The sequence below is a fragment of the Heptranchias perlo genome, chromosome 15 (genome assembly GCF_035084215.1).
Source record: "Heptranchias perlo isolate sHepPer1 chromosome 15, sHepPer1.hap1, whole genome shotgun sequence".
Lineage (NCBI taxonomy): Eukaryota > Metazoa > Chordata > Chondrichthyes > Hexanchiformes > Hexanchidae > Heptranchias > Heptranchias perlo.
The window spans coordinates 42,346,991-42,370,541 of record NC_090339.1 but is presented as its reverse complement, the minus strand read 5'-3'; the positions used below and the strand labels follow the sequence as shown (position 1 = coordinate 42,370,541).

Here is a 23,551-nt window from a genome sequence, read left to right as displayed (position 1 = left end):
CCAGGTTATCCCTACGATAAAGTTAGAATAACTGTGAGGGTACAAAAACTGGATGTCTACTGGAGAAAATATTTTTCATTTCAACCTATACAAAACACTCAAAATAACTCACAGATCAAAATTAATAAAAATGACCATCTTTCCTTAAATCGTCATATTGTAACAGAAAAAACAGACAAAAACACCAGTTAAAAAATTAGAAACCATCCAAAAGCATTAAAGCTTCATTCTGATGTGAAATTACACATGAATAAAGTGATGCTCATGTAGGAAATTAATCTGAAGTACCTGAGATGGAGACAAAAGGTTGGAAATTCAAACTGAAAATTCAGCTTGTATAATGGATGCTAGCTCCTTTGGTGGTTCAGTTAATAAGATCAGTGTGTAACTGAGCCATACAAACAACAAGGTCCCACAACTGATCCCCAGTCAGGGTTAGCTGACTTTGCCCAGGACAATAGTTGGAGTGGATCAAGCTTGGGATTTATAACTATATCATCTCGGAAAGATCTTGGCATAATTTATATTAAAATACTATTAAAGTTAGTTCTCAAAAGATTTGTTTCACACAGTAGCCAGTGCTTAGGGGAGGGGTGGTGTATTAAAGCTAGACAAACCAGTTTATGAATAGATACTTCTTGCATTCCACTTCAGTTTGAGACAATGGAAGTCACACAGTCCTTTCTGTGGACCATCCTTTAATCATATCAGAATTGTCTTGTTCAGTTGTGAACAACAGGAGGAATTTCCAGGGGCCCTCATCCTAAGAGGTGGGGGAGATGATTTAATTGGCAGCCCACTGACCAATCCCTGGACATGGAGAGTTGGGAGGATGTCAAAGGTCAAGCTGATGGCTTCCTGTTCAGCTGGGGAATGAGGAAAGAAAAGGGCATGCATCTGGTCAGTTGTGTAAGATTTAGTAAGAGACACAGTGAGTGAGCAGATACTCTTTTTAAGATAGAGAGAACCAGAGTCAGAGGAAGAACTGGCCAGAAAAGTTATATTAACTAATTAAAAGGGACTGGGTGACATGTTTTGTTATTTTCCATACAAAGAAGGTTACTGAATTAAGCTGAAGTAAGGTGAGGTGTACAATAAATGTTCTCATCAATTATAAAGAAAACCAGATTGTTGATTTACCTTTGGTGTGTCTCACGAAAGTGTTAATTCAATCTGCCTTTTGGAAGACGAGCATATGGAGGCACAAGTGAGATTACAGTACCCGTTTCACAAAACAAGGGCTTCATTTCTGCAGCTCCCTGGATTGTGTTATCATATGACTAGATATTGGGCAGTAAAGGTGAACTCCTAATCATAAGAGGCATAGGATCTGTTTATGGGAAAAACAATAATGCTGAACCCAGGACAGTTTATAACTGGATGCTGCAATTGATCTCAGCATCCGTGAACCAGGAAGAGGAAAATATGCCAAAATTCATGCCCCTGATGGCTGGCTAGTAACCTCTATTGCAATCATATTTGGGTGTTGGGTAAGGATGCTCAGCTTTGTTGCCCTCCATGGTTGAATAATCTACTGACACTCACAGTATATGTTCACACAAGACAATTGTTTACCTGTTTGAGGTACCATGGAATGGGACAGTGCCTCAGCAAGAGTGAGGAGGGAAAAAAATAAAATTAGAAAAATGGTGGAAAAACAATGAAGGAATCAAGAGGATATCATAAAATCCAAAATTAGATTACCACCTTGGAATCACTGCCTGCTATCTGTTACTGTTCACAATTGATAGAAGTTCAATTCAATGTGAAAGGCATGTTCTTGGTTAGTTTTTGTGTCAGCATTAATAGTCAGTATTCTCCATGGCCTTGACATGTGATGACATGTTCATTAGGATAACAGTTTTTAGGCTTTCCTCTCCTAAGGGTACTGACTGTTACTGCTGTAAAGTTCCTAATCAAATTTTTCCTTCATTGGGGAGCCGAATAATAGGTTTATTAAGAAACAAGCCTGATCTCCCATGGTCTTGCACATGGTGGAGGTAATTTTGACTTTGTGCGATAGTGTAAAACAGGCGCTAGCAAAGTCAATGGAAATAAAAATCGGAAGACACAGGCTGCCGATTCACTATCACCCATTTTACAATATTGCACCAAGTCAAAATTACCCTCGGTGAGTCTAGACTAAATCAAGCCTTCAGGTGAAGCAGGGATAGAGGGTGGGGGGTAATTGGACCAGGGCACAGAGATGTAATTCAGCCTCCATTTAAAGTCATACATTCTTCCCATATTTCTACATATCCATTATAAATTTTAATGTCCACATTATAATAGAAACTGCCTATGTAAATTTGTTAAACTGCTAGTCATGGTGCTGCACCACCTCTACTGTTGAGAGGCTGCAATTACAACATAACAAGTTTACACTGGCAGTTTTTTATAATTTCATAATGTAAAAAATTGATAGGATGTGGGTGCAGATGTAAGATTTTTGATCTATAATAGATATTGTGCAATTGATCACTCGGATATTCTAAATAACTTTAAGAAAAAAACAACATATTAGAAGCATAAAATTAGGTAGAAGTGTACAATTATAAGGAGCCATGAGGGGAACCGACATCAGGAATAAGAATCATGATGGAGATATTTAAAAACACAGACTACTAGGAACAACTCCCAAAGGACACAAACAAAGGTGAACACAGCACAACAAACATAAAACAAGCACTATTCTTTGTAAAGCAGTCCAGATGATAAATAACATTTGTTGCCTGCTGTTAAACCCCATAACCAATACTGACTGAGTGCTAGACAAAGAAATCAATCCAAAACCGAAGCCTGGAAGCCAAAGACTCCCATGAAGCTGATTAAATCAGCATACCAAATATCTAGCCTGAACAAAGTGAAGTATATCATACATTTTAAATAAACAAAACAAGCAAATAATTGGAAAGCAGCAATTAAAACATGAATCAAACACCATGAGATTCAAAGTTGTCTAATTGATGGCAGATTTAACACCCCCCTCTGAAAAAAATGAAAGCAAATCTAAACAAACCAAATTACAAAAGAAATAGAAACCCCTAAACAACAGGATTCAAACAGTGGCCTCAGGCATGCTTGTAAAGGGACAATTCATGAGAAAGTTACAATCCAGGGAAGTGAATTTGATGAGCTGTTTCTCTTAAACCCTTTCCAATAATGTTAGTGAATGCAGCTGAATTTTTTTTACTCGTTCCTGGGATGTGGGCGTCACTGGCGAGACCAGCATTTATTGCCCATCCCTAATTGCCCTCGAGAATGTGGTGGTGAGCCACCTTCCTGAACCGCTGCAGTCCGTGTAGTGAAGGTTCTCCCACAGTGCTGTTAGGTAGGAAGTTCCGGGATTTTGATCATGCAACGATGAAGGAACGGCGATATATTTCCACGTCGGAATAGTGTGTGACTTGGAGGGGAATGTGCAGGTGGTGTTGTTCCCATGTGCCTGTTACCCTTGTCCTTCTAGGTGGTAGAGGTCGCGGGTTTGGGAGGTGCTGTCGAAAAAGCCTTGGTGACTTGCTGCAGTGCATCCTGTAGATGGTACACATTGCAGCCACGTTGCGCCGGTGGTGAAGGGATTGAATGTTTAGGGTGATGGATGGGGTGCCAATCAAGCGGGCTGCTTTGTCCTGGATGGTGTTGAGCTTCTTGAGTGTTGTTGGAGCTGCACTCATCCAGGCAAGTGGAGAGTATTCTACCACACTCCTGACTTGTGCCTTGGAGATGGTGGAAAGGCTTTGGGGAGTCAGGAGGTGAGTCACTCACCACAGAATACCCAGCTTCTGATCTGCTCTTGTAGCCACAGTATTTATGTGGCTGGTCTAGTTAAGTTTCTGGTCAATGGTGACCCCCAGGATGTTGATGGTGGGGGATTCGGCGATGGTAATGCCGTTGAATGTCAAGGGGAGGTGGTTAGACTCTCTCTTGTTGGAGATGGTCATTGCCTGGCACTTGTCTGGCGCGAATGTTACTTGCCACTTATCAGCCCAAGTGTGGATGTTGTCCACGTCTTGCTGCATGCGGGCACAGACTGCTTCATTATCTGAGGGGTTGCGAATGGAACTGAACACTGTGCAATCATCAGCGAAGATCCCCATTTCTGACCTTATGATGGAGGGAAGGTCATTGATGAAGCAGCTGAAGATGGTTAGGTCGAGGACACTGCCCTGAGGAACTGCTGCAGCAATGTCCTGCAGCTGAGATGATTGGCCTCCAACAACCACTACCATCTTCCTTTGTGCTAGGTATGACTCCAGCCACTGGAGAGTTTTTCCCCTGATTCCCATTGACTTTAATTTTACTAGGGGTCCTTGGTGCCACACTCGGTCAAATGCTGCCTTGATGTCAAGGGCAGTTACTCTCACCTCACCTCTGGAATTCAGCTCTTTTGTCCATGTTTGGACCAAGGCTGTAATGAGGTCTGGAGCCGAGTGGTCCTGGAGGAACCAAAATGCAAAAAAGAAAATGATGTCATGTGGCGTAAATCGAATTGGCTTATGACTGGATCCTTTGATGGTGGGGACCTCAAGAGGAGGCCAAGATGGATCATCCACTTGGCACTTCTGGCTGAAGATGGTTGCAAATGCTTCAGACTTGTCTTTTGCATTAAAGTGCTAGGCTTCGCCATCATTGAGGATGGCAATGTTCATGGAGCCTCCTCCAGTTAGTTGCTTAATTGTCCACCACCATTTGTGACTGCAGAGCTTTGACCTGTTCTGTTGGTTGTGGTATCACTTGCTCTGTGTATCGCATGCTACTTCTGCTGCTTAGCATGAATGTTGTCCTGTATTGTAGCTTCATCAGGATGGCACCTCATTTCGGGTGATGAATGATGGTACAGTCCTCCCAGGATTTTCCTCCGTTAATTTAACCTTTTGCTTTTCTATTGTCTCCCGGTTACACATATATAATAGGGAATCATCAGCATCAACCACTCAGAACACATAAAATAAACAAGAGATACAAAATCTGGAGTGCCAAGTTTCACCAGTCACACTGGCATCACTAGAAATACCAGAGACAACTCCAAATCTACATTTGATGATGTCACTACACAAAGGGACCAAAGAAATTTATACCCCATGGTGGTAGAAATTAATGAACATTATTTTTAATGAACCCGTTAATGTGTTCAGATAAATCTCCTGTGAACAAAACTTTGTTAGAAGAGTGAGCACAGGTATACTGAGCCAAACTTTCAACTTCGATAGGGATATAAAATGGTTGGTAGCAAATCGGCCACCCATAATACACCTTCCTGATATTTCTTTCCATTGATTTCAGTGGAAAGGAAAATCAGATGTGAAGGGATTCGCAAAATTTCACATGTCCCCCCCCCAAAGATTTATTGGAGTTATTAAAGAAACCCTGGTATGACTGTTTTAAAAGATCCAGGGTCTTTCAAAATGGCTGCGGTCAGACACATGGCCAAGGGCCTGCAGCATTTGAAATTGGATTCTCTGACAGCTTGGCAGGCTCCGTGTTTCAGACAGGGCTCTTTGAACAATGCAGTTGCATTCATGCCCTGAGGCAAGCCATCAACATTGCCGGCCTACACAATCAAAATGCAAGCAGGAGTAATCCCAGGACTAAGGTAACCCATTAAGTAACATTCGGAACAATGGAAAGCAGTTATGGAACAGATCAGTACAGGTACCGGCCATTAATGTAAATGGGCCAAGATCGGGACCCTTTTGTCTTACGTTTTCACGCCCAAATCGGACAATGGAGCAAACTGATGAGGCGTGAAAATAACCTGTTACCGGGAGGGTATAACTGGGGGCATCCCAGAACCTCTCTCTCCTTTCTCTTCGCCTCGGCCCAGCGTCCTGCTTGTCTGCTAGCAACCAAGAAGGAAGGCCGTCCAGTAAACATCGCAACCACATGTCAATGGCAGCAGCAGGACAAAGTGGCAAGGCCTTTTCATCTGTTTCACCGGTAAGCATTATTTTTTTTCTGGCCGCCACAAGACAACCTAGCTAGGTGTAAGGGTGGGAGTTAAAGGGGTATTGCTAAAATTGTGATTTTAGAATTTTCCCTCGATGTGTCCCTTTCTTCCACCATGTTAAGTGTAAGACTGTATTGCATCCATAGCGATTCCTTTTCTCTTCTGTATAATACTGTTTACCTTGTAGTTTTAGTTTTCTTATTAATAAACATTGGTTTTCCTTGCACCAATCCACTGGTCTGTTTGTCTGTCCTTATTACCGCTCGAAAAGTCCTGAGCTCAGAATCAGGAAGGGGAAAGCGATTCGAAACTGCACAGCGGGCAGGGCAGCCCAGGAAAACATAACTGCCTGACCTACAATAAGCCCCTGAAACAAAACCCCTTACAGATGAGAGGTATAACAGGCGGCCAATCTGCTCCCACCCGTATTACTCCCCTGCCGAATTTGAAAGTTCCATCCCTCATTTGAACGCATCAACAACAAACTTGTGAAAACTGTAATTTTGCTGCCTGACCTGCTGAGTGTTTCCAGCATTTTCTGTTTTTATTTCAGATTTCCAGCATCCATAGTATTTTGCTTTGTTAAAACTAGTGTACAAAGTCACTTCTATCCCATAGTTAGCCAGCATAGCAGGGACCAATTCAATCATGTTCTTCAGTGTATTGTATTTTTAAGCTAGGCATCTTTTTCTAGGTATGTATTTCTAATCAAAAGAAAATGTCATTCTGCAAAAGAGAAGAATTAACAAAATGTAATGCGACATGGAATAAAGAGCTATGGGGATGCACATCAGGATAAATGAAATGTCATTTCATTTTACTGCAATAGACATTCAAGCCCGACATCCGTAAACTCATACTTATATTCTGCAAAGCATTGCAAACTCAAATTCTAATCAGTCGTTGCTGACTGGACTTGTATATTCTGATTATAGGATTACGACACAACTAATCATCAGAGACTGATTGAAAAACTGATCAAAGAATTCACCACAAATAAGTGGCTCAAAAATGATGCATTCTGTGCATTCACATGATCCATGTGATGTTGAAGTCTGTGCAGGCAGACTCCATTTTTATACCATTCACTTTTTATGTCAATACAGGTTACTTTACTCAGGAGAAAGTTTGGTAGTAAAATTCAACGTTGGTGGGGGTGCAAAATGGGCAGTAGCAGATCAGCCGCCCATTATACACCCTGCCCGATCTTCCTCTCCACAGTTGAATTTCACCCCTTTAAATTAAAGGTTCATACCAGAATGAATTTCTGTTGGGAAGAATATAAATTCATTAGCATAAAAAAGTTGATATAGCTGGGGGAGGGGCTGTCCAAAATGGTAAAGGAGGATGTATAATTTTCAAAATTACAATTTTTGAGGGATAATTTTAAAAAGTAAACGGAATATGATCTTTGAAAAAATACAAAGCATTATTGTACAAACCATTTTTGATCTGACTACTTCATCTTCAATACCCTTCGGTACTGCTTTTCTTCCCAGATGTAACTGTTCTAAATAGAATCCTATATGAATTTTTTTCACTTTTAAGACAAATTTTCATGAAATATAAGTGAAATTCATTAGGATGTGTAATGGCTTTGTATCCGTTTTAAATGTCTTTTGTTCCATTAATGACCAAAAATACCAAGCAATCACCTCAAAATTTAATAGCCTATTTTTACAAGGTTAAAATTGACTTCAATTTCAATCAGTAGCAGAGATTTTTGTACTAGAATTTGATAATGGGCCAGATTTTGCTGCCTTTAGTTAGGCTTGCCCCTGCATCCTTCAGCTCAAAACAAATTTGCCCACTAAGTTGTTGAAAGTGCAAGCTGATAACAGCGCAGTGAGGGAAACAGGGCATCTGGGACCTGAGTGAATAGGGCAACAGGGTATCTCCTTAACCGATGAGATTTAACAATTGGGAAATAAACAACGGAATGACTGAGAAGGAGGGTGAATTAAAGGTGGTGAATTCAATATCAGATGAGGTACAGAAAGTGAAATAAAAGCCCTGATATAAGAATGGAGGCAGGTTGGCAGCAGGGGGGTAGGCGGGGTCAATGAGTGCTCAGGTAACCCGCCCAATAAAAAATGTCTGCTCCCCACTTGATCGCGATTTAATTGGTGCCACTGAACGTGTCTTCCGGGTTTGCTGTCCGAAAGCTGCACAGAGGGCAGACTGCGCACCTGCATCACAGGCTGTCAGCTGGAGGAGCTCTATTTAAAGGGGCAGTCCTCCAATGGCTTTTCCTGGAGCAAACACCCACACACCACAATGGAGCAGCACAGAGGCAAGGCTGCTCCAAGATTCAATGATGCCTCACTCTAGGTGCTACTGGATGGAGTGAGGAGGAGGAGGGATCTGTTTTACCCCATGGACAGTAGGAAGTGCCCTGCCTCTGCCACCAAGAAGGCCTGACTCGAGGTGGCAGAGGAGGTCACGAGCAGCAGCAACATCTCGCGCACCTGGGTTCAGTGCAGGAAGCGCTTCACTGACCTAACTAGGTCAGCCAAAGTGAGTACACTTATTGATTCTCCTACATACCGTCTTCCACATCACTGTCCCCACCCCCCAACTCATTCTGCACTGCCATAACTACTCCATCACATCACTCCTCACACCCACTTAAGGCTCATCCTCAACTTACCTGCACTTCCTCACCTCCCCATTAGTCACCCCACCACTACCACTCAACCCAATCCTCATCCAATGTCATGGCTCTGTTTCATACTCAGCTTCTGCTGCATTCATCGGTTGGCCATTTCACCATCATTCACTCACACATCTGTTCTTTCTCCCCTTCTAGGAGAAGAGAGCGCAAAATACACGGGAGAGGGCGAGGACCGGAGGGGGGCTGCAACAAATCATCATCCTTACAGATGCGGAGCAGGGGGTGCTGGAGCTCAGCCGAACCCTCGAGTCCGTCAGGGACACCGATACTAGCAGCCCACAAACGTCTAGTGACACAACTTTAACATTCATCACACACAATATCAATAAATGTTAACATGCTTTGTCATCTTCAGCACCTCAGTAGCCTCATCACAACATGACACATCTGTGATGATGCTTAATATTGCCTTCTGTTCTTTTACAGGGCCTTCAGCGACCACTGTGATGGCAGAGGGCGATTCCTCAGAGGATCTGCCGGCCTCTGAGGGTGCACCGTCACATCTTAGCGAGCCATCGACCAGCACAGATACTCACACCTCAGTGGATCCTAGTCCTCAGTTAGTTGGGTTGGCACCTGGTGAGTTACCACACACGTGAGCATGAGCAGACACTGGTGGCATGGGGCAGCTGCGGAGAGTCTTCAGCAGAGCAATCCTCTCCAGGCTCTGCTCAGTTGGACACAGATGCGGAACCCTGGGGGGCCATCCTTTAAAAGGAGAATGATCGAGGGACAGCAGCGCATTTGCGAGGTATTGGTACAGGTGCCACCTGCACTCTCCACAATAGCGCAGAGGATGGAGGAGTCCAACTCCTGTATCAGTGGAATGGTGGCACAGGTACGAGAGGGAATCTCTGAGATAGTGTCACAGGGACGTGAGCAACTCTCTGAGATACTGTCACAGGTAAGTGCGGGAATGTCTGCAATGGAGAGAAGGCTAGCCTCCATTGAGCTTAAAGCACGGCTCACAAATGAGTCCATTCAGGCCCTGACAACGGCTGCTCAGACTCAGGCTGAACAATATTCTGCCGCCTTAAACAGGCAGACAGATACACTAGCTCTGGCCTAACAAGGCGTCACACATGTCCTCCAAACTGTTGTCCAGCAGAATGGTAGAAGTGATTTGGCCCCGGTAGAGGGGAGGGATGATGGCAAAAGGGGACATGGAAGTGGGGACGCCACTCAAAGCGCGCCCACATCTCACCCTTTGCCCCCCTCTCAACCGGTAGCCGCAATGCTGCCTCCTCTCCAGGTGGCTGAGTCTGCCCCTGCTCAGGTGCAGGTGGAGCAGTCTTTGGAGGGGCCCTAGCGGGCTCCAGAACCCAGAGGGCATAGGCCCAAAGTATCTAAGCAGTCAGGGCATGAACATGAGCAACCTGCCAGTACATCTGCTGCAGCCACAGGAGATGCAACATGTAGAAGTAGTCATAAGAGAAAGGCAAAGATTTTGTGAGCGCAAAGGGTATGCACATGGGTGTTTGACAGATTGTCATGTTTTTCATTAATATTTAGTTTTTGTTAAAATGACATTAAATTTTATGATTGTCGCCACTGCTGCCATGTCTTGCCCATTCTTGACTGGCTTTTGCGATAGGGCCCTTTCATGAGGTTCATCATGAACGGCAACACTTGATGCCACTCATTGGGTCACTTTACAGTGGGTGTATGAGTAGTTGCAGGACTGATTTGTGCAGGGAGGGGTGGGCGACCTGGTGTGGGCACTACTCTTTCCAGGTGGTGTGAGGACTGGACTGTTCACACTTTCTGATGTTAGGAGAACTGTTCACATATCAGTGACTCCCTGGCCTCATGAGAAGCCAGGTGAACTGCTGCTCTGCCCATGGGTTCATCCTCCTCCTCCATGTGGGTGGCAGATGTGGATGGGGCCTCCTCAAGCAGCACTCCTCTCTCTCTGTTGCCCTCTGTGCTCTTGTGTAGGTGCCTGTGGCGCAGCACTGTGTTGTGGAGCTCCAAGTGGCGGAGATGGATGCCGTGGCTGACGAGGCTGGTGATGTTGCTTGTCCTCAGATGTAGTGGTGAATGCAGCCATGGTGCCTCCCATCCTGACGGTGTGAGTTGGAGGGTGTCCACAAAGTAGTTAAATATGCGTGAACATGAGTAACGTGCTCGACAGCACCTCCCAGACCCATGACCTCTACCACCTAGAAGGACAAGGGCAGAAGGCACATGGGAACAACAACACCTGCATTGTTCCCCTCCAAGTCACACACCATCCCAACTTGGAAATATATCGCCGTTCATTTATCATCACTGGGTCAAAATCCTGGAACTTCCTACCTAATAGAACCTTCGCCACACGGACTGCAGCGGTTCAAGAAGGTGGCTCACTACCACCTTCTCAAGGGCAATTAGGGATGGGCAATAAATGCTGGCCTTGCCAGCGATGCCCACATCCCATGAACGAATAAAAAATACAGAAAAACTTTGAGTGGAAAGTAAGAATTTGCAGTGAAAACACAAAGATCTTGCAGCCAAAACTTTGTCTGAAAGAACTGAGTGCCCTGCTACAATAGGTGACCTTTGCTCCCCATCTGTCAAATAAGTATGTCAATAAAAATGTCCCACCGGCTGCTGGCTGAAACACATCTGTTGCAACATGGAGTGTTTCCCACAGTACGGGAAACATGCCATGGAAGCTTCAAAATCGCACCCCTGCCTCAATGTGGAGAAAATTAAGTAGTTCAACTACTTAAACTATCTAAACAACTGTGTCAAGTATCATTCCACCGGCTTTAATTGCTGGTGGGACTTCCGCATTTGGGAGGCGCACACGCACCCAGAAGCGTCAGTGGGGAACCTTCAAGTCTGCGGGTTGGAGCCGGGTCCGAAACCGAACGGGATTTTTCCGATTTTCGGAGTCTCCCTGCTCCCAACACACCCGCAATTTCCCGGCAAAATTGAGCCCAAAGAGAGGGAAAGAAAGATTGGCTTAAGAGAAAGAAAAAAGAGAGACAGAAAGGAAAAGTAAGAAAAAAAAATTAATCTAATATTTGATATTTTTAAAATCTCCGAAAACAATTCACAACCTGAAGGAATGAGACTCCACACTTATAATAGTTAATTTTTGGTGCCAGAGAACTTGATTGGCGGTCATTAACACTTATCAGATTGTTAAAAGGGTACTTACGCTTGTAATTATTAGCTCTAAATATCTGCGGTGGATTTAATGCGTATCCACCATGCAAATACAGCAACTTCACGACATTCAATGCATATCAATGGTGAGGCAGACAGCGAAGTGCCATTTCCATGAAGCTAATGGGCGCAGCGGCGAAACTCAGACAGCCACTTTTGGATATTGGCATTTAACCGCGGATCTGCCCCTCACCTGAAGTTGCTGTACCATTAACGCATAAATAACGGTGAGCGCCATTAGCCTCACCGTTATTTTGACAGCAAAATCTGGCGCAATAGGTTGCCTATCTTTCAAACAACAATGATTTTCAGTATTTACTGCACTGTACTTTTCAAATTACTCCTCTTACTAAGATTGTTATACTCCTTTACAGAAATTTCATTCAGATTAGTAAAAAAAGAAATTTTACATATAAGCACTTTCAGTTTAGGTCAAACTTTTGCATTTGTTAATGTACATTGTTGATAAATAAAGTTGTTGCTTGATTTTCCAATGTGATGAAGGATTCCTGCCATGAAAGCATTATTTATGCCACTTGCACATCATATTAGTGTGCTGAAAATGATTTGTCTTCCTACCCTAAAATGGTGATAATCCCATTTAATAAGCACGTCATGTAGCTGATGTTGGAAAAGGTGCCAGTAGGGGTACTAGAACTGGTCTTAGCGATCTAGGCACATGAGGTGGAAAATCAGTTAGGGTTACCACTGCAAATCATTATCCAATGAGCCTTGTTAGAAGTATACATCTGTGGATGCCAGATGAAAACCAGATCAGGCTTGGCTGTGATCGCGCCACCTAACAAGGTTAAACAGCACAATGGTATTTCGGGTGGGGTATCAGAAGGCTGCTGCTGCCAGTGCAACTTTACTTAGCATGAGTCACTGCACTGAGGGGAGGAGAACTAAAGGTAAAGTGAGAAACAAATATTGGAGAACATAGGAACACAAGAATGTACAGGACTGGAAAAGACCACTGTGGTCTATCTGAAGTATATTACTCTGCAGTTCTTTGGCTAAATGCTTAATTATTAATCATAATAAACACAGAATTTGGTGAGGTGTTTCAACATCAAGTTGTGCACAACTCATACAAAATGCCCAGGTCATTCATCCTCCTGTCAGAACCCTTCGCTCCCCTAAGTCTAAGTCTGTTCCAACTGTTAATCATTTTATGTGTGAAGAAGTATCTGGCTTCATTTGCAGCTCCTCTGATTCAGTCCTGCTCGCTGCTTTTGCTGTTCTTGTTCTTTACCTGTTCCAGGCCATTCACAAACTGGGACCATTATATTCTAAATATATCCTGAGTAATTGACTCTTGAAAATCTATGTTGACCAATATTATTATTGTTTACTAACCAAGTATTAAGCTACTCAACAACAGTCCTAACATATATTGTATTTTCCATGATGTCCTCTCCCACAAATGTTGCTTTGATTGCAGAATGAAGCTGACTGAATAGAAAGTCTCTGAGGCAGTCTTCAAATAAAGTGTCTGTTTTATTTCTTCTAACAGAATTTTTATTGGTGGAGGGTTGTCAGAATCCTAAGGAGTTCCCTGAGGCAGTCACTGATTATTCTTTACAGAAGAAATTTTACAGCATGGAGCCACATGGGCTCTATAAATGAACCAAGAAACTCTCATATAATATGTCTGTGTTATCTCTACGTCTCAAATGACTGAACACACAATTTTTCCTTTCCCTGTCTATATCTTGACTTCCCCTTAACTCTTGTCCTAAAAGGGAGTCAAATCCTTCTTCAATGAGAAACACTTGAATGTCTATTTTTATCCATAATTAATAACCCACTAACAAAATCACAGGATGAGCAACGTTAAAATGTATGATTGCTGATGACACAATTTTATTTGTGGGAAATCAATTATGGAGAAAAACAGATATTTTTCCACTGTTTTAAAAAAGAGATAATGATCCCCTCACTGTGCGCAAATTGGCTTCCGCATTTCCCTACATTACAACAGTGGCTACACATCAAAAGTGCTTAATTGGCTGTAAAGCACTTTAGACGTCCTGAGGTTGTGAAAGGCATTATATAAATGCAAGTTCTTTTTTTCCAAATGAGGACTTCCCTTTAATCTTAAGATTACTATTTCAGAAAGTCAAATTGCAGAATGCAGTGCGGAGGGGTGTTTTAAGATTCTATATACCGCCCAAGAGTTGAGTTAAAAATAGAAAGTGCTGCAAATGCACAGCAGGTTAGTCAGCATCTGAAGCAGAAAGATAGGTTAGCTTCTCGGTTGGAAAATCTTCAGCAGATGTACCTGGATTGTATTCCCAGCAGTTTCTGTTTTATTTAAAATTTCTAGCATTCACAAATTTTTGTTTTAGCTCAATATGTAACACATGTTGTCTATCTGATGACTCATGTTGAGTTGTTAGCCAGCTGAAGATGACAAGGAACATGTAGGCTACCACTGTGATCCATCTGACCAGTACCATATATTATTCTATTTCTCATATCCCCAGTCCCTTTTTCTGGCAGATATAAATTAAGTTCCTCTTGAATTTGATGACACTATCTGCTTCTCTGGGTAGTCTGTGTATTTAACATATGCAAAAATGAGCTAACAATGAACAAGAAGACTACAGTTTGTTACGGGTTTTACATGGCACGGTCATTTTCCCAATAGATCACAAATTTGCACAGTTTCTATATATATTTTTCTTTTGGTGATATTTGTTGCAAGGTAAAAGATTTCAGCTCTGGAGAATGGAATATTCTTCCATCTTTTGCACCCAGTTGAGACTATCGAAAATTATTTTACAGTTAGCAGAGAGAATCCAAGTCCAAGATATGAAAAGAATCAACTTTGTCATCCATGCTCTCTTGATTTCGGTAAGTGAAGGCACTAATATATCTTGCATCTAACAGTGAGTTGGACCCTCCTTTACATCTTTCCAAGATTTAGGGTATCAAACAAAGGCTGAGATATTGAAGATTTTAATGTAAATCTTCAAATTTCTTTTCTAGTTTGGTCTTAGTCTTCTTTTGATGCTGTACTATAGGCATTTGCATTGAGTTTCCCATAGGCTATTATACTTTGTACTATAAAATTAATTAAATACTCCAAGCTATTAATGTTTCTGCAATAGCAATCATAATCTAAAAGTTAATATGCACCAACTGCTTTTATCCTGTTTATAGATGAAAAGTTGTTGTGTCCAATTCCATGGGCTATCTTATAAGAGACATTATTAAATGAAATGTTATTGGGAATAAAACACTAGAGGTTTATTATTATAAATAATCTTTCTATTTGAAATTAAGATTATAGCCACATGAACATTTCCTTTCTCTCAATAGGCACTGTCAATGATTCTCAGCAAATGAGATACATGGCACCAGAGTTTCAAATCTCTCGTGATTTGAATGAATATAAAGATTTATCCTGCCTTGGATCAACACAGACACTTGCCAGAAGTTCTCAAATTCAATTGAAATGAAATAGTTATTCATCACTGTGGCTATAAACTATACTACCTGTTGAAACTATCTAGGACGCCCCTCTCTTCAACTTCTACATATGTTGGAGTTTACTCCTCACTGGCCACCCTTCAAAAACTAGCCAACATGCATCTTGTCTCGCACTAAGTCCTGCTCATCCATCATCATTGTCCTCGCCAATCTCCCTGTCCCCCAACACACCAATTTCAAAGGCTTTACCTTCATTTACATATACCTCTATGCCTTGCTCCGTCCTACCTCTACAACATCCTCCGGTCCTATGTCCCAGCTCATGTCCCTCAGTCCTTCAAGTCCCACCCTCCCTCCCTCCCTGTTTCCCATTGGCAGCAGAACTTTCAGCCTTCTTGATCCTAGGCTTGGAACAACCCACAAAGCCTTGCTACCTCTCTCCCCATCTTTAAGATCCTCCTCAAAACCAAATTTTTTGACCATGCCTTCAGTCATCTCTCTTATCCTTTCCACTACTGCTCGGTGTCTGTTTCTCTACTGTGAGGCATCATAAGACATTTTCTATTTTCTATATTGAAGGTGTTATATCATTGCAAGTTGTTGTTGTTGCTAATTTATTAAAGAAAGATAGTTTGTTAGCCCATTTTAACTAAATTTTAGCCCAGAGCTGGGAAGACAGCTGGGGTGGGGGGGAGGTGGGGGGGAATTCCTGACGGGAAACCCGGAAGTACAATTTTGGCATAAGGATGTCTTTTATTTTTTTTTGTCGGTTTCCCGTCCCTTAGGCCAGCCTGATTGACAGTCAGACGGGAGAAGAGCCAGGAAGCGGATGCAAGAAGGTAAGTCTTAGATGGTGGGGGGGTGAAGGAGGTCGGGGGTAATTCATGGTCAGGGTTGGGGGTCATCAGGGGAGTCGGGGTCAGGAGTCATCGGGGGGGCCATAGTTTGTAGGGGGGGGTTGTTGTATATCATGGGGGAGTGGAAATCGCTGCAAGTAGGCTTGTTAGGCCAGGGAGAAGCACTCCTGCTCCTCTGGGGCCCACAAGCTGTGCTATATAGGCACTTACCTGCAGTTTTGGGCCTTCTCACCTCCTCTCACATGGCATGAAGTAGAAGGCCTGGGAATCCTGGACCCCAGGAGTTAAAAACAAAAAAGCTCTAAAAATGGAGGCCCACAGACTCCTTCAAAGCTTTTAGTGACTGACCCGCCTCCTAACAGCGGGTAGGTTGCCCGCCCCTCATCTTGCTATCATTAAAACTGGAAATGGGCGGGATGGAGGCGGGTTTTAGATTTTAAAAAATGTTGTTGTTCCCCACCTCCCCGCCCACCCCCCAACATCGGCCCCAACCCATCCGTTTGTCTGAGTTAAAATTTTGACCTTTGTGTTAGAAACATTTATCTCTGGCCGACTAGTAAGATAGCAGAGGCAACAAAATGTTTTTAAGGATTTATCCCTTAATTACATGTCTGATCCAGTTGCATTTTAAGATTTCACACTAGAGCTCCCAACTCATCCCACCTTGACTCCGTCAGTAAAGGTAGAGTCCGGCCAAGTAATATAGGCCAAAAAAGTCCCAGGTTCGATTCCCACACTGTGCTGGGTGAGCTTATCTTTGTTATAGTAGCAGCTGGGGCACAACATTTGATTTAGAAGAGGAAAAAAAAATTCAACCAAAGTTGGTGTTCCTCCAGTGGCTCTTGCTGGAGAGTGCGCATTTGTGAATGTTGAGTGTAGACTTTTCCCACAGTTAAATAGCCTGCTGGCAGTCATCGTCTGGGCTCACACATGAAAAATGACCATTTGGGCAAGGAATCAGAAGATGATCTACACCTGTAGAACCATACCCCCGAATGAGCCAATTATCTTCAAGAGGGAAAGATTGAAAATTGGAGGGGAAAACAGAACAGGAATACACATCAAGTAGACTGATAGCAATTGGCTCAGGTTTTCCATAGATTTCTATTGCATTCTCACCCAAATGTGCAGGAAAAGATGAGCGGAGGATTTTTTTCAATATTTGTTCTCAGGATGTGGGCGATGTTGGTAAGGCTGTCCAAGTTGCCCTGAGAAAGCCTTTTCTTTGATGTGGTTCCTATGATGAGAAATTAAATGATCTTCTTCTCATAAAGTGGCTAACTACTGGGAAAAACCAAAAATTGTCTCAGTGAGACTGAAAATAAGATTGTTATTCACTGGTATACAAACTTCAAACTTTGGAGAGTTTTAAATGTGGAGACAAGAGGAAGATAACTAAAACTTGTTAATGGATCAAGTTTTGGCCTGGATTGGTTGTGGTTAACATGTACAGTCTATCCTATAGATTGCAACTCTTCTTGAAGTCAGAAGGCTGTGAATTCAAACTCCACTCCCAGACTGGAGCACATAATTTAGTCTGACACTTCAGTGCAGTACTGAGGGGCACTGCATTGTCAGAGGTGCCATCTTTTGTAAAAGTTGTTAAATCGAGGCTCTAAACATTAAAGATACCAGGGCACTATTTGAAGAAACGCAGAGACATCTCCTAATGTCCTGACCTACATTTCTCCCTCAACCAAACCATCAAAAATAGATTATCCAGCTATTCATCACATTTCCTTTGTGCAACAAGACTGTCATGTTCTTCTAAACAACAGTCACTGCAATTCAGTAACTAATGTTTGCAAAACACCTTGGGACACTTGTGAGAGATGTTATCAGGTGCTATATAATTCAAGTCTAAAAAAATCTCTCTTTAAAACCACAGGTTAGATAGTTTTGACAGGGGTCTTTCTCTAGCACAGTTAATGATGGGATGGGCTTGTCCCCCCAGCTGTCTCTTTCACTGTCCAGCAAGCGAAAGAGTGCCCTTGCAAATCCCACAGTAACACAGGCTGCAAAGAGTGAAAGAGGGAGACAGAGAAAGAGGACAGAAGAAGAATGCATTCATGGTACTTGCCATTCCTTGGGGGGTCATGTGAAAAATGCAGTTTGCGGTTGTTTGTCATATTTGTTTTTGGGGATGAGTGGATGCCTCAGGCACCTAATCTATAACTCAAATCCTGACATGTATGCATCAAACTTTTAAAAAAAACTTTGCCAGGTTTTCTAGTAGAACCAAAATTTCTTCTTAATAAAATCATTGTTTGCCGTGTAAATTTAATCAGCTCATCTCCACTCGGAGAAGAATCAATTCTTTTTCAGTCAGAATTCCCTGGCAAACTAGGAAAACTCAGAACGTGTCTAATGAGAAACCCAACATCAAATCAATCAGAACAGATTCTGTTTAACCAGAAACTAATCAGACAGTGAAAGTAAAGAGTGGAAGGGAAGATTAGGAACGTGAGCGAGCATAGGGAATGAAAAATCAACAATTATATACTCCAATCTCACCAAAGTACCACACGTAAGTTACTGAGTGCTGAAGTGATGGTTCTACATTGAGGACTAAAATAAATCAAATTTACAATTCTTTTTCATTTTTTTTCTAAAAATATTATGAATTAAATATTCCCTGATTTCTCTAAGTCATGTAGCTTTCAACTTTTTTTCTTTCATCACCAGTTTTTTCCTTGCTCCTCCTTTCTTGAAGATATTGATTCCTTGCTCCTTGTTCTTCCAGTTCCTGACCCAAGTGACCATTATTAATGTGTGAACTGGCAGACTACTTAACTGTAAGACATAGCTAGGCCCAATCGTGTCCTCAAGCAACGTCTGCATATGTGCACAACCCAACCAATTGCATTGAAAAGTCATTAGGAGTAGGAACCCTGATTTCCCCTCTCTAACCTGGGGCATTAAGAGCAATTGCAGCACCTCTCCCACCACCCCAATAGAGGTCAAATAACTCAGTATAAAACAGGAATCCGACCTGGGACCTTTGTGTTTTTTGTGACTCGACTATTCAGTGGATCAACACGACTGAACGATGGAGGAGTTGCGTTTTCAGTTGCTACAGAATCTTGGGTCAAAAGCCATAGAAAGTGACCTTTAGAATAAGTGTAGGATCAGAATAATTCCAAACTGTTTTTGCATAAATAATAACAACATACATAAGTTGCCTCCCTTGAGGAATGTTCTGAATTCTTATAAAGTCTTGTATTAATATAAATCATTGTTTAGCTATTTTTAAAATTAAGAACAAAATTAACACCTTTCATTCTGTGGTCTATAATTATTATGTCCAGATGAAATATTTACAGGAATGAGTAGTTCATGCATTTTTTAAAAACTGCTCCAGGAAGTCAGAATATGTAGGAGCTTTACCAAGAAAAATAAAATCCAATTTTAGGGATTCACTGGAATTGACCATAGATCCAATATTTTAGAACCTCATGATTTTTTTCTCTGATTTCAGCCCTCCTCTGCTGAAGGTACTGACTTCTGTTGGGGTACAATAGATACCAATTGCTTTCTGGTACCATGATCAAGTGGCCATTCGACATGTATGACACTAGACAGTGGGTGTTGACAGGCTACACATCCATGGAGGGCATCACAGCTAAACCTGATCCTGTTCCCACCCCATGCTCACACATGCACAATATCCAATAGGGCTCGCTGGATAGCAATTAGGATAGAGAAAACACGGGCTGATTTTCCCATCCCAATCCAGGGCTACTGATGCAAAATGTATTGCCCTACTCTTAGTGCCCCGGTTGAGGTCAGATAACTCATCCGACACCAGAGAATGAAGCTTGGAAAACCTTCTCTGCATATCTAAGTGTTATTCTGAAATAAATTCTCAGATGAACTTCTAAATCCTGTTCATATTTTTCTTAGAAATTCATGGATAGCCTCCACTCCCCAGAGAGATGACTACAGTATAACTTCACTGTAATGAGTCCTGCTTATAACGAGCCCCCGGTTTTAACAATCCCAATGACAAGACCCAATTTTTTCAATGGAATTCAGCTCTACTACAATGAATACTTAAGCAGGATCGACCCAGACCAACCCAGATTCAACAACGGAATTCAAGCTGAGGCTAATTGAACGACAACCTACTGTAATGCGAAACCCTCTGGATGTACACGTTCGTTGCTTGATAAGATGGTTCGGCATCTGTACACAAACAGCAATGAGGCATGTGAGCAGGTGTCAGAAACGTGTTTTGTGAACTGTTTTAAACATGCTCGATGGTCTGCAGTATATGGTGGTCAAAAGGAGATGCCGTCTGTTAAGAGCGGAATGTGATACACAGAGAATTTCAGAAACAAAATAATAGAAAATTGAATTTGAAGAAAACCAGGCCCCTCTCCGAGTAACAATGAGAGGTGAGGACATTATTGAATCAGTGATATTGAGTCAGGGAAAGGATGAGGAAACTTCTGGTGACGAGGACAAGGAAGGCACAGAATCAATCTTTGCTTCACTGGATGAGTTCAGAAAAGTAATCGCAACTGTGTGACAATTCATACAGTCGTTATCTGGAACTGAAGATCTTTTTGGACTGGTTAACAAGATAGAAACAGCGTGCATTTAAGAAAAGCATGAATAATATTAAGCAGTTCAAGCTGTATAGTAGTATTTTTAACAGAATAAAACGACGTTCAATTCAAATTGGTCGTCTCTTCATTTTTCTGATGCAGCAAATCGCCAAACCTTACTATAGTGAACACTCTGATATAGCTATCTTTTTTGTCGGTCCCAAGGGGGTTAGTTGTAGTGACATTCGACAGTACGTATTGCTATTTAAGGCACTAGGAAATGTGTCTGAAAAATATCACTATCTTACATTTCAAAACTCAGAGGATTCTTGCCACCAGCACCCTTCAAAAATCAAACAGCCACAAAGAGAGATTCATTTCAATATTTTCCTGTTAACTTCAAAAATATATTTTTGCTTAAACGAAGTGCAGATGGAAGTTATGATTGAGGTCTTTAAAATGATGATGGGAATAGATTCTGTTTGAGTGATAGGTTATTTGAGCCAGAAAAGTAGGGGAGGACTTGGGGGCATAAAACAGAATTAATTCCTTCAAAATAGTCTCAATAATATAATCAACACTCATTGCCTTTTGGTTTGTATGGCTTAGTATATGCAGGTGCCTTTACATAACAGGCCATCCGAGAGTTCACGTCAGAACTTTGAAGGATATTTTTGCAGCAGCTGGGTGATGGAATAAAAGTGGGTGTATGGTGTGTTTTTCTTAAAGCTGAAAAGGTCTTTCAGTATTCAAATAGAATAATTCCTTCACCATGGTGTTGATGACAATGTTTTCACGGTGCCATGAAGTTGTCTCTGACTTTACAAATCTTTTCTTCCAATAAAAACAAACCAAATAGAAGTATTTGGAAGAGTGACATCAGAGCACAGCAGGTTGGAGACTGTTTGGTGAGTAAAACATTTTTTTGCTCTCTAAGCTAAGGGAGTGGTTTAAACTAGGAACCTATAATTTGCAAATACTTTATTAAATTAATAACTCAAACTAGATAAATTAATTAGTTTAAAAAAATAACTAAAAATAAACCAAATGAAGTAATTACATAAATACTTTAATTAAGTAAATACATTTTAAAAAAGGTTAGATAGAGATGGCAGTGCAGGTGGTGTGCCGTAATTGCAGCATGTGGGAGTTTGTGGAGAGCAGCGTGATCCCAGGCAACCACATCTGCAGTAAGTGTCGACAACGCGAGGAACTCAGAATTGCAGTGCTGGAGTCCGAGGTGCAGACATTGCGATGCATCAGGGAGGGGGAGAGTTACCTGGACACTTTGAGCCAGGAGGCACTCACACCCCTTAGGTTAGGTAGTGGTTTAGATTTGGTCAGTGGTCAGGGACAGGAGGATGTGATTGCGAGTCAGGCAGGTATGGGGACCCCAGATGCAGTGGTGGAGGAGCCTCAGCCTTTGACCTTGTCCAATAGGTACGAGAAACTTGCTACAAGTGTGGATGAGAACAAAGACTGCAGTGAGGGTGGGCAATTTGATCACAGCACAGTGGTCCAGGAGGCCATTCAAGTGGGGGGAGCAAAAAGGAATGTGGTAGTGTTCGGGGATAGTATAGTTAAGGGGATAGATACTGTTCACTGCTGCCATGACCGGGAGTCCAGAAGGCTATGTTGCCTGCCTGGTGCCAGGGTTAAGGACATCTGCTTACAGCTGGAGAAGAACTTGAAGCAGGATGGGGAGGATCCAGTTGTCGTGGTCCTCGTAGGAACCAATGACATAAGTAGAACTAGGAATGAGGATCTGCTGAGGGAGTTTGAAGAGCTAGGGTCCAAATTAAAAAGCAGAAAACCAAAGGTAATAATTTCTGGATTACTACAAGAGACACGCGCAAATTGGCATAGGGACAAACAGATTAGATGGCTAAATGCGTGACTGAAAGAACGGTGTGGGAGACAGGGATTTCAATTCATGGGGCACTGGCACCAGTACTGGGGAAAGAGGGAGCTGTTCCGTTGGAACGGGCTGGGACAGTGTCCTGGTGAATTGAATAACTTGAGCAGTAGATAGGGCCTAAAACTAATTGGGGGGATGGGCGGGTTCAGTTAAGGGTAAATTTATAAGTCTAAAGAGAAAAGTCAAGGCTGAAGAGCAGAGTAGCAATTTGGATAAAAACAAGCAGAGGGTATCAGGAAGGGTCAGAGGGCTAGAAATTGAGCCGTGTAGCGCCCATTGTTTTGGCGCAACGCCTGACGCAATCTTGGTATAGGTATTAGCGTATCCGCAAATACCGAACTCTGGAAGCATGTAAAGTAAGGAGAAAATGGATACAGTCAGTGTGCAACGCTGATTTAAAGTGATAGACACCATTTTGGCACTTAACGCTCAACTCAACACACAGTCTTAACCACAACCATCTGAACGTGTCTTAGAGTGCCTTGAGGACTCCTACCAGTACTATTTAAAGGCACCTTGCAGGATTTACAGATTAATGGCTGGATTATTGCTTCTGGCTTCCGATACATTTGTACCTGTTTTTGGAAGACTCCTATACTTGAATACTAGGAAGCGGGGACATAGCCTAACATTTAGAGCCAGGACATGCAGGAGTGAAGTCAGGAAATGCTGCTACATGCAAAAGGTGGGAGAAGTTAGGAACGCTCTTTGGCAAAAGGCAGCTGATACTAGCTCAATTGTGAATTCTATATTTGAGATTGATAGATTTCTGTGAACCAAGGGTATTAAGGGGTATGGGGCTAAGGTGAGTATATGGACTTAGATCACAGGCCCACCATGATCTCATTCAATGGCAGAATAGGCTCAAAGGGGTGGGGGGGTTGGGGTGGGGGTGGGGGGTGTGCTGGGGGGGGGTTGGGGTGGGGGTGGTTGGGCGGGTGGGGTGGTTGGGCGGGTGGGGGGGTAGAGTTGCCGCTAGGATCGGTGCTTGGGCCTCAGCTATTTACAATA

General features: G+C 42.4%; 1 protein-coding gene across 5 annotated transcripts in view; it reads right to left on the bottom strand.

Moving 5' to 3' along the window:
• tenm1 (teneurin transmembrane protein 1) overlaps nucleotides 1-23,551 on the bottom strand; it is a 539,174-nt gene that overhangs the window by 371,692 nt on the left and 143,931 nt on the right. For 3 of the 5 annotated variants that reach the window (XM_067997123.1, XM_067997125.1, XM_067997124.1), the window contains exon 6: nucleotides 6,434-6,485. The exons of the other annotated variants lie outside the window; for them this stretch is intronic. In XM_067997123.1, coding sequence (XP_067853224.1) covers nucleotides 6,434-6,485 — 52 coding nt within the window. The remainder of the gene's footprint in view (nucleotides 1-6,433; nucleotides 6,486-23,551) is intronic. 5 annotated transcript variants of the gene reach the window in all.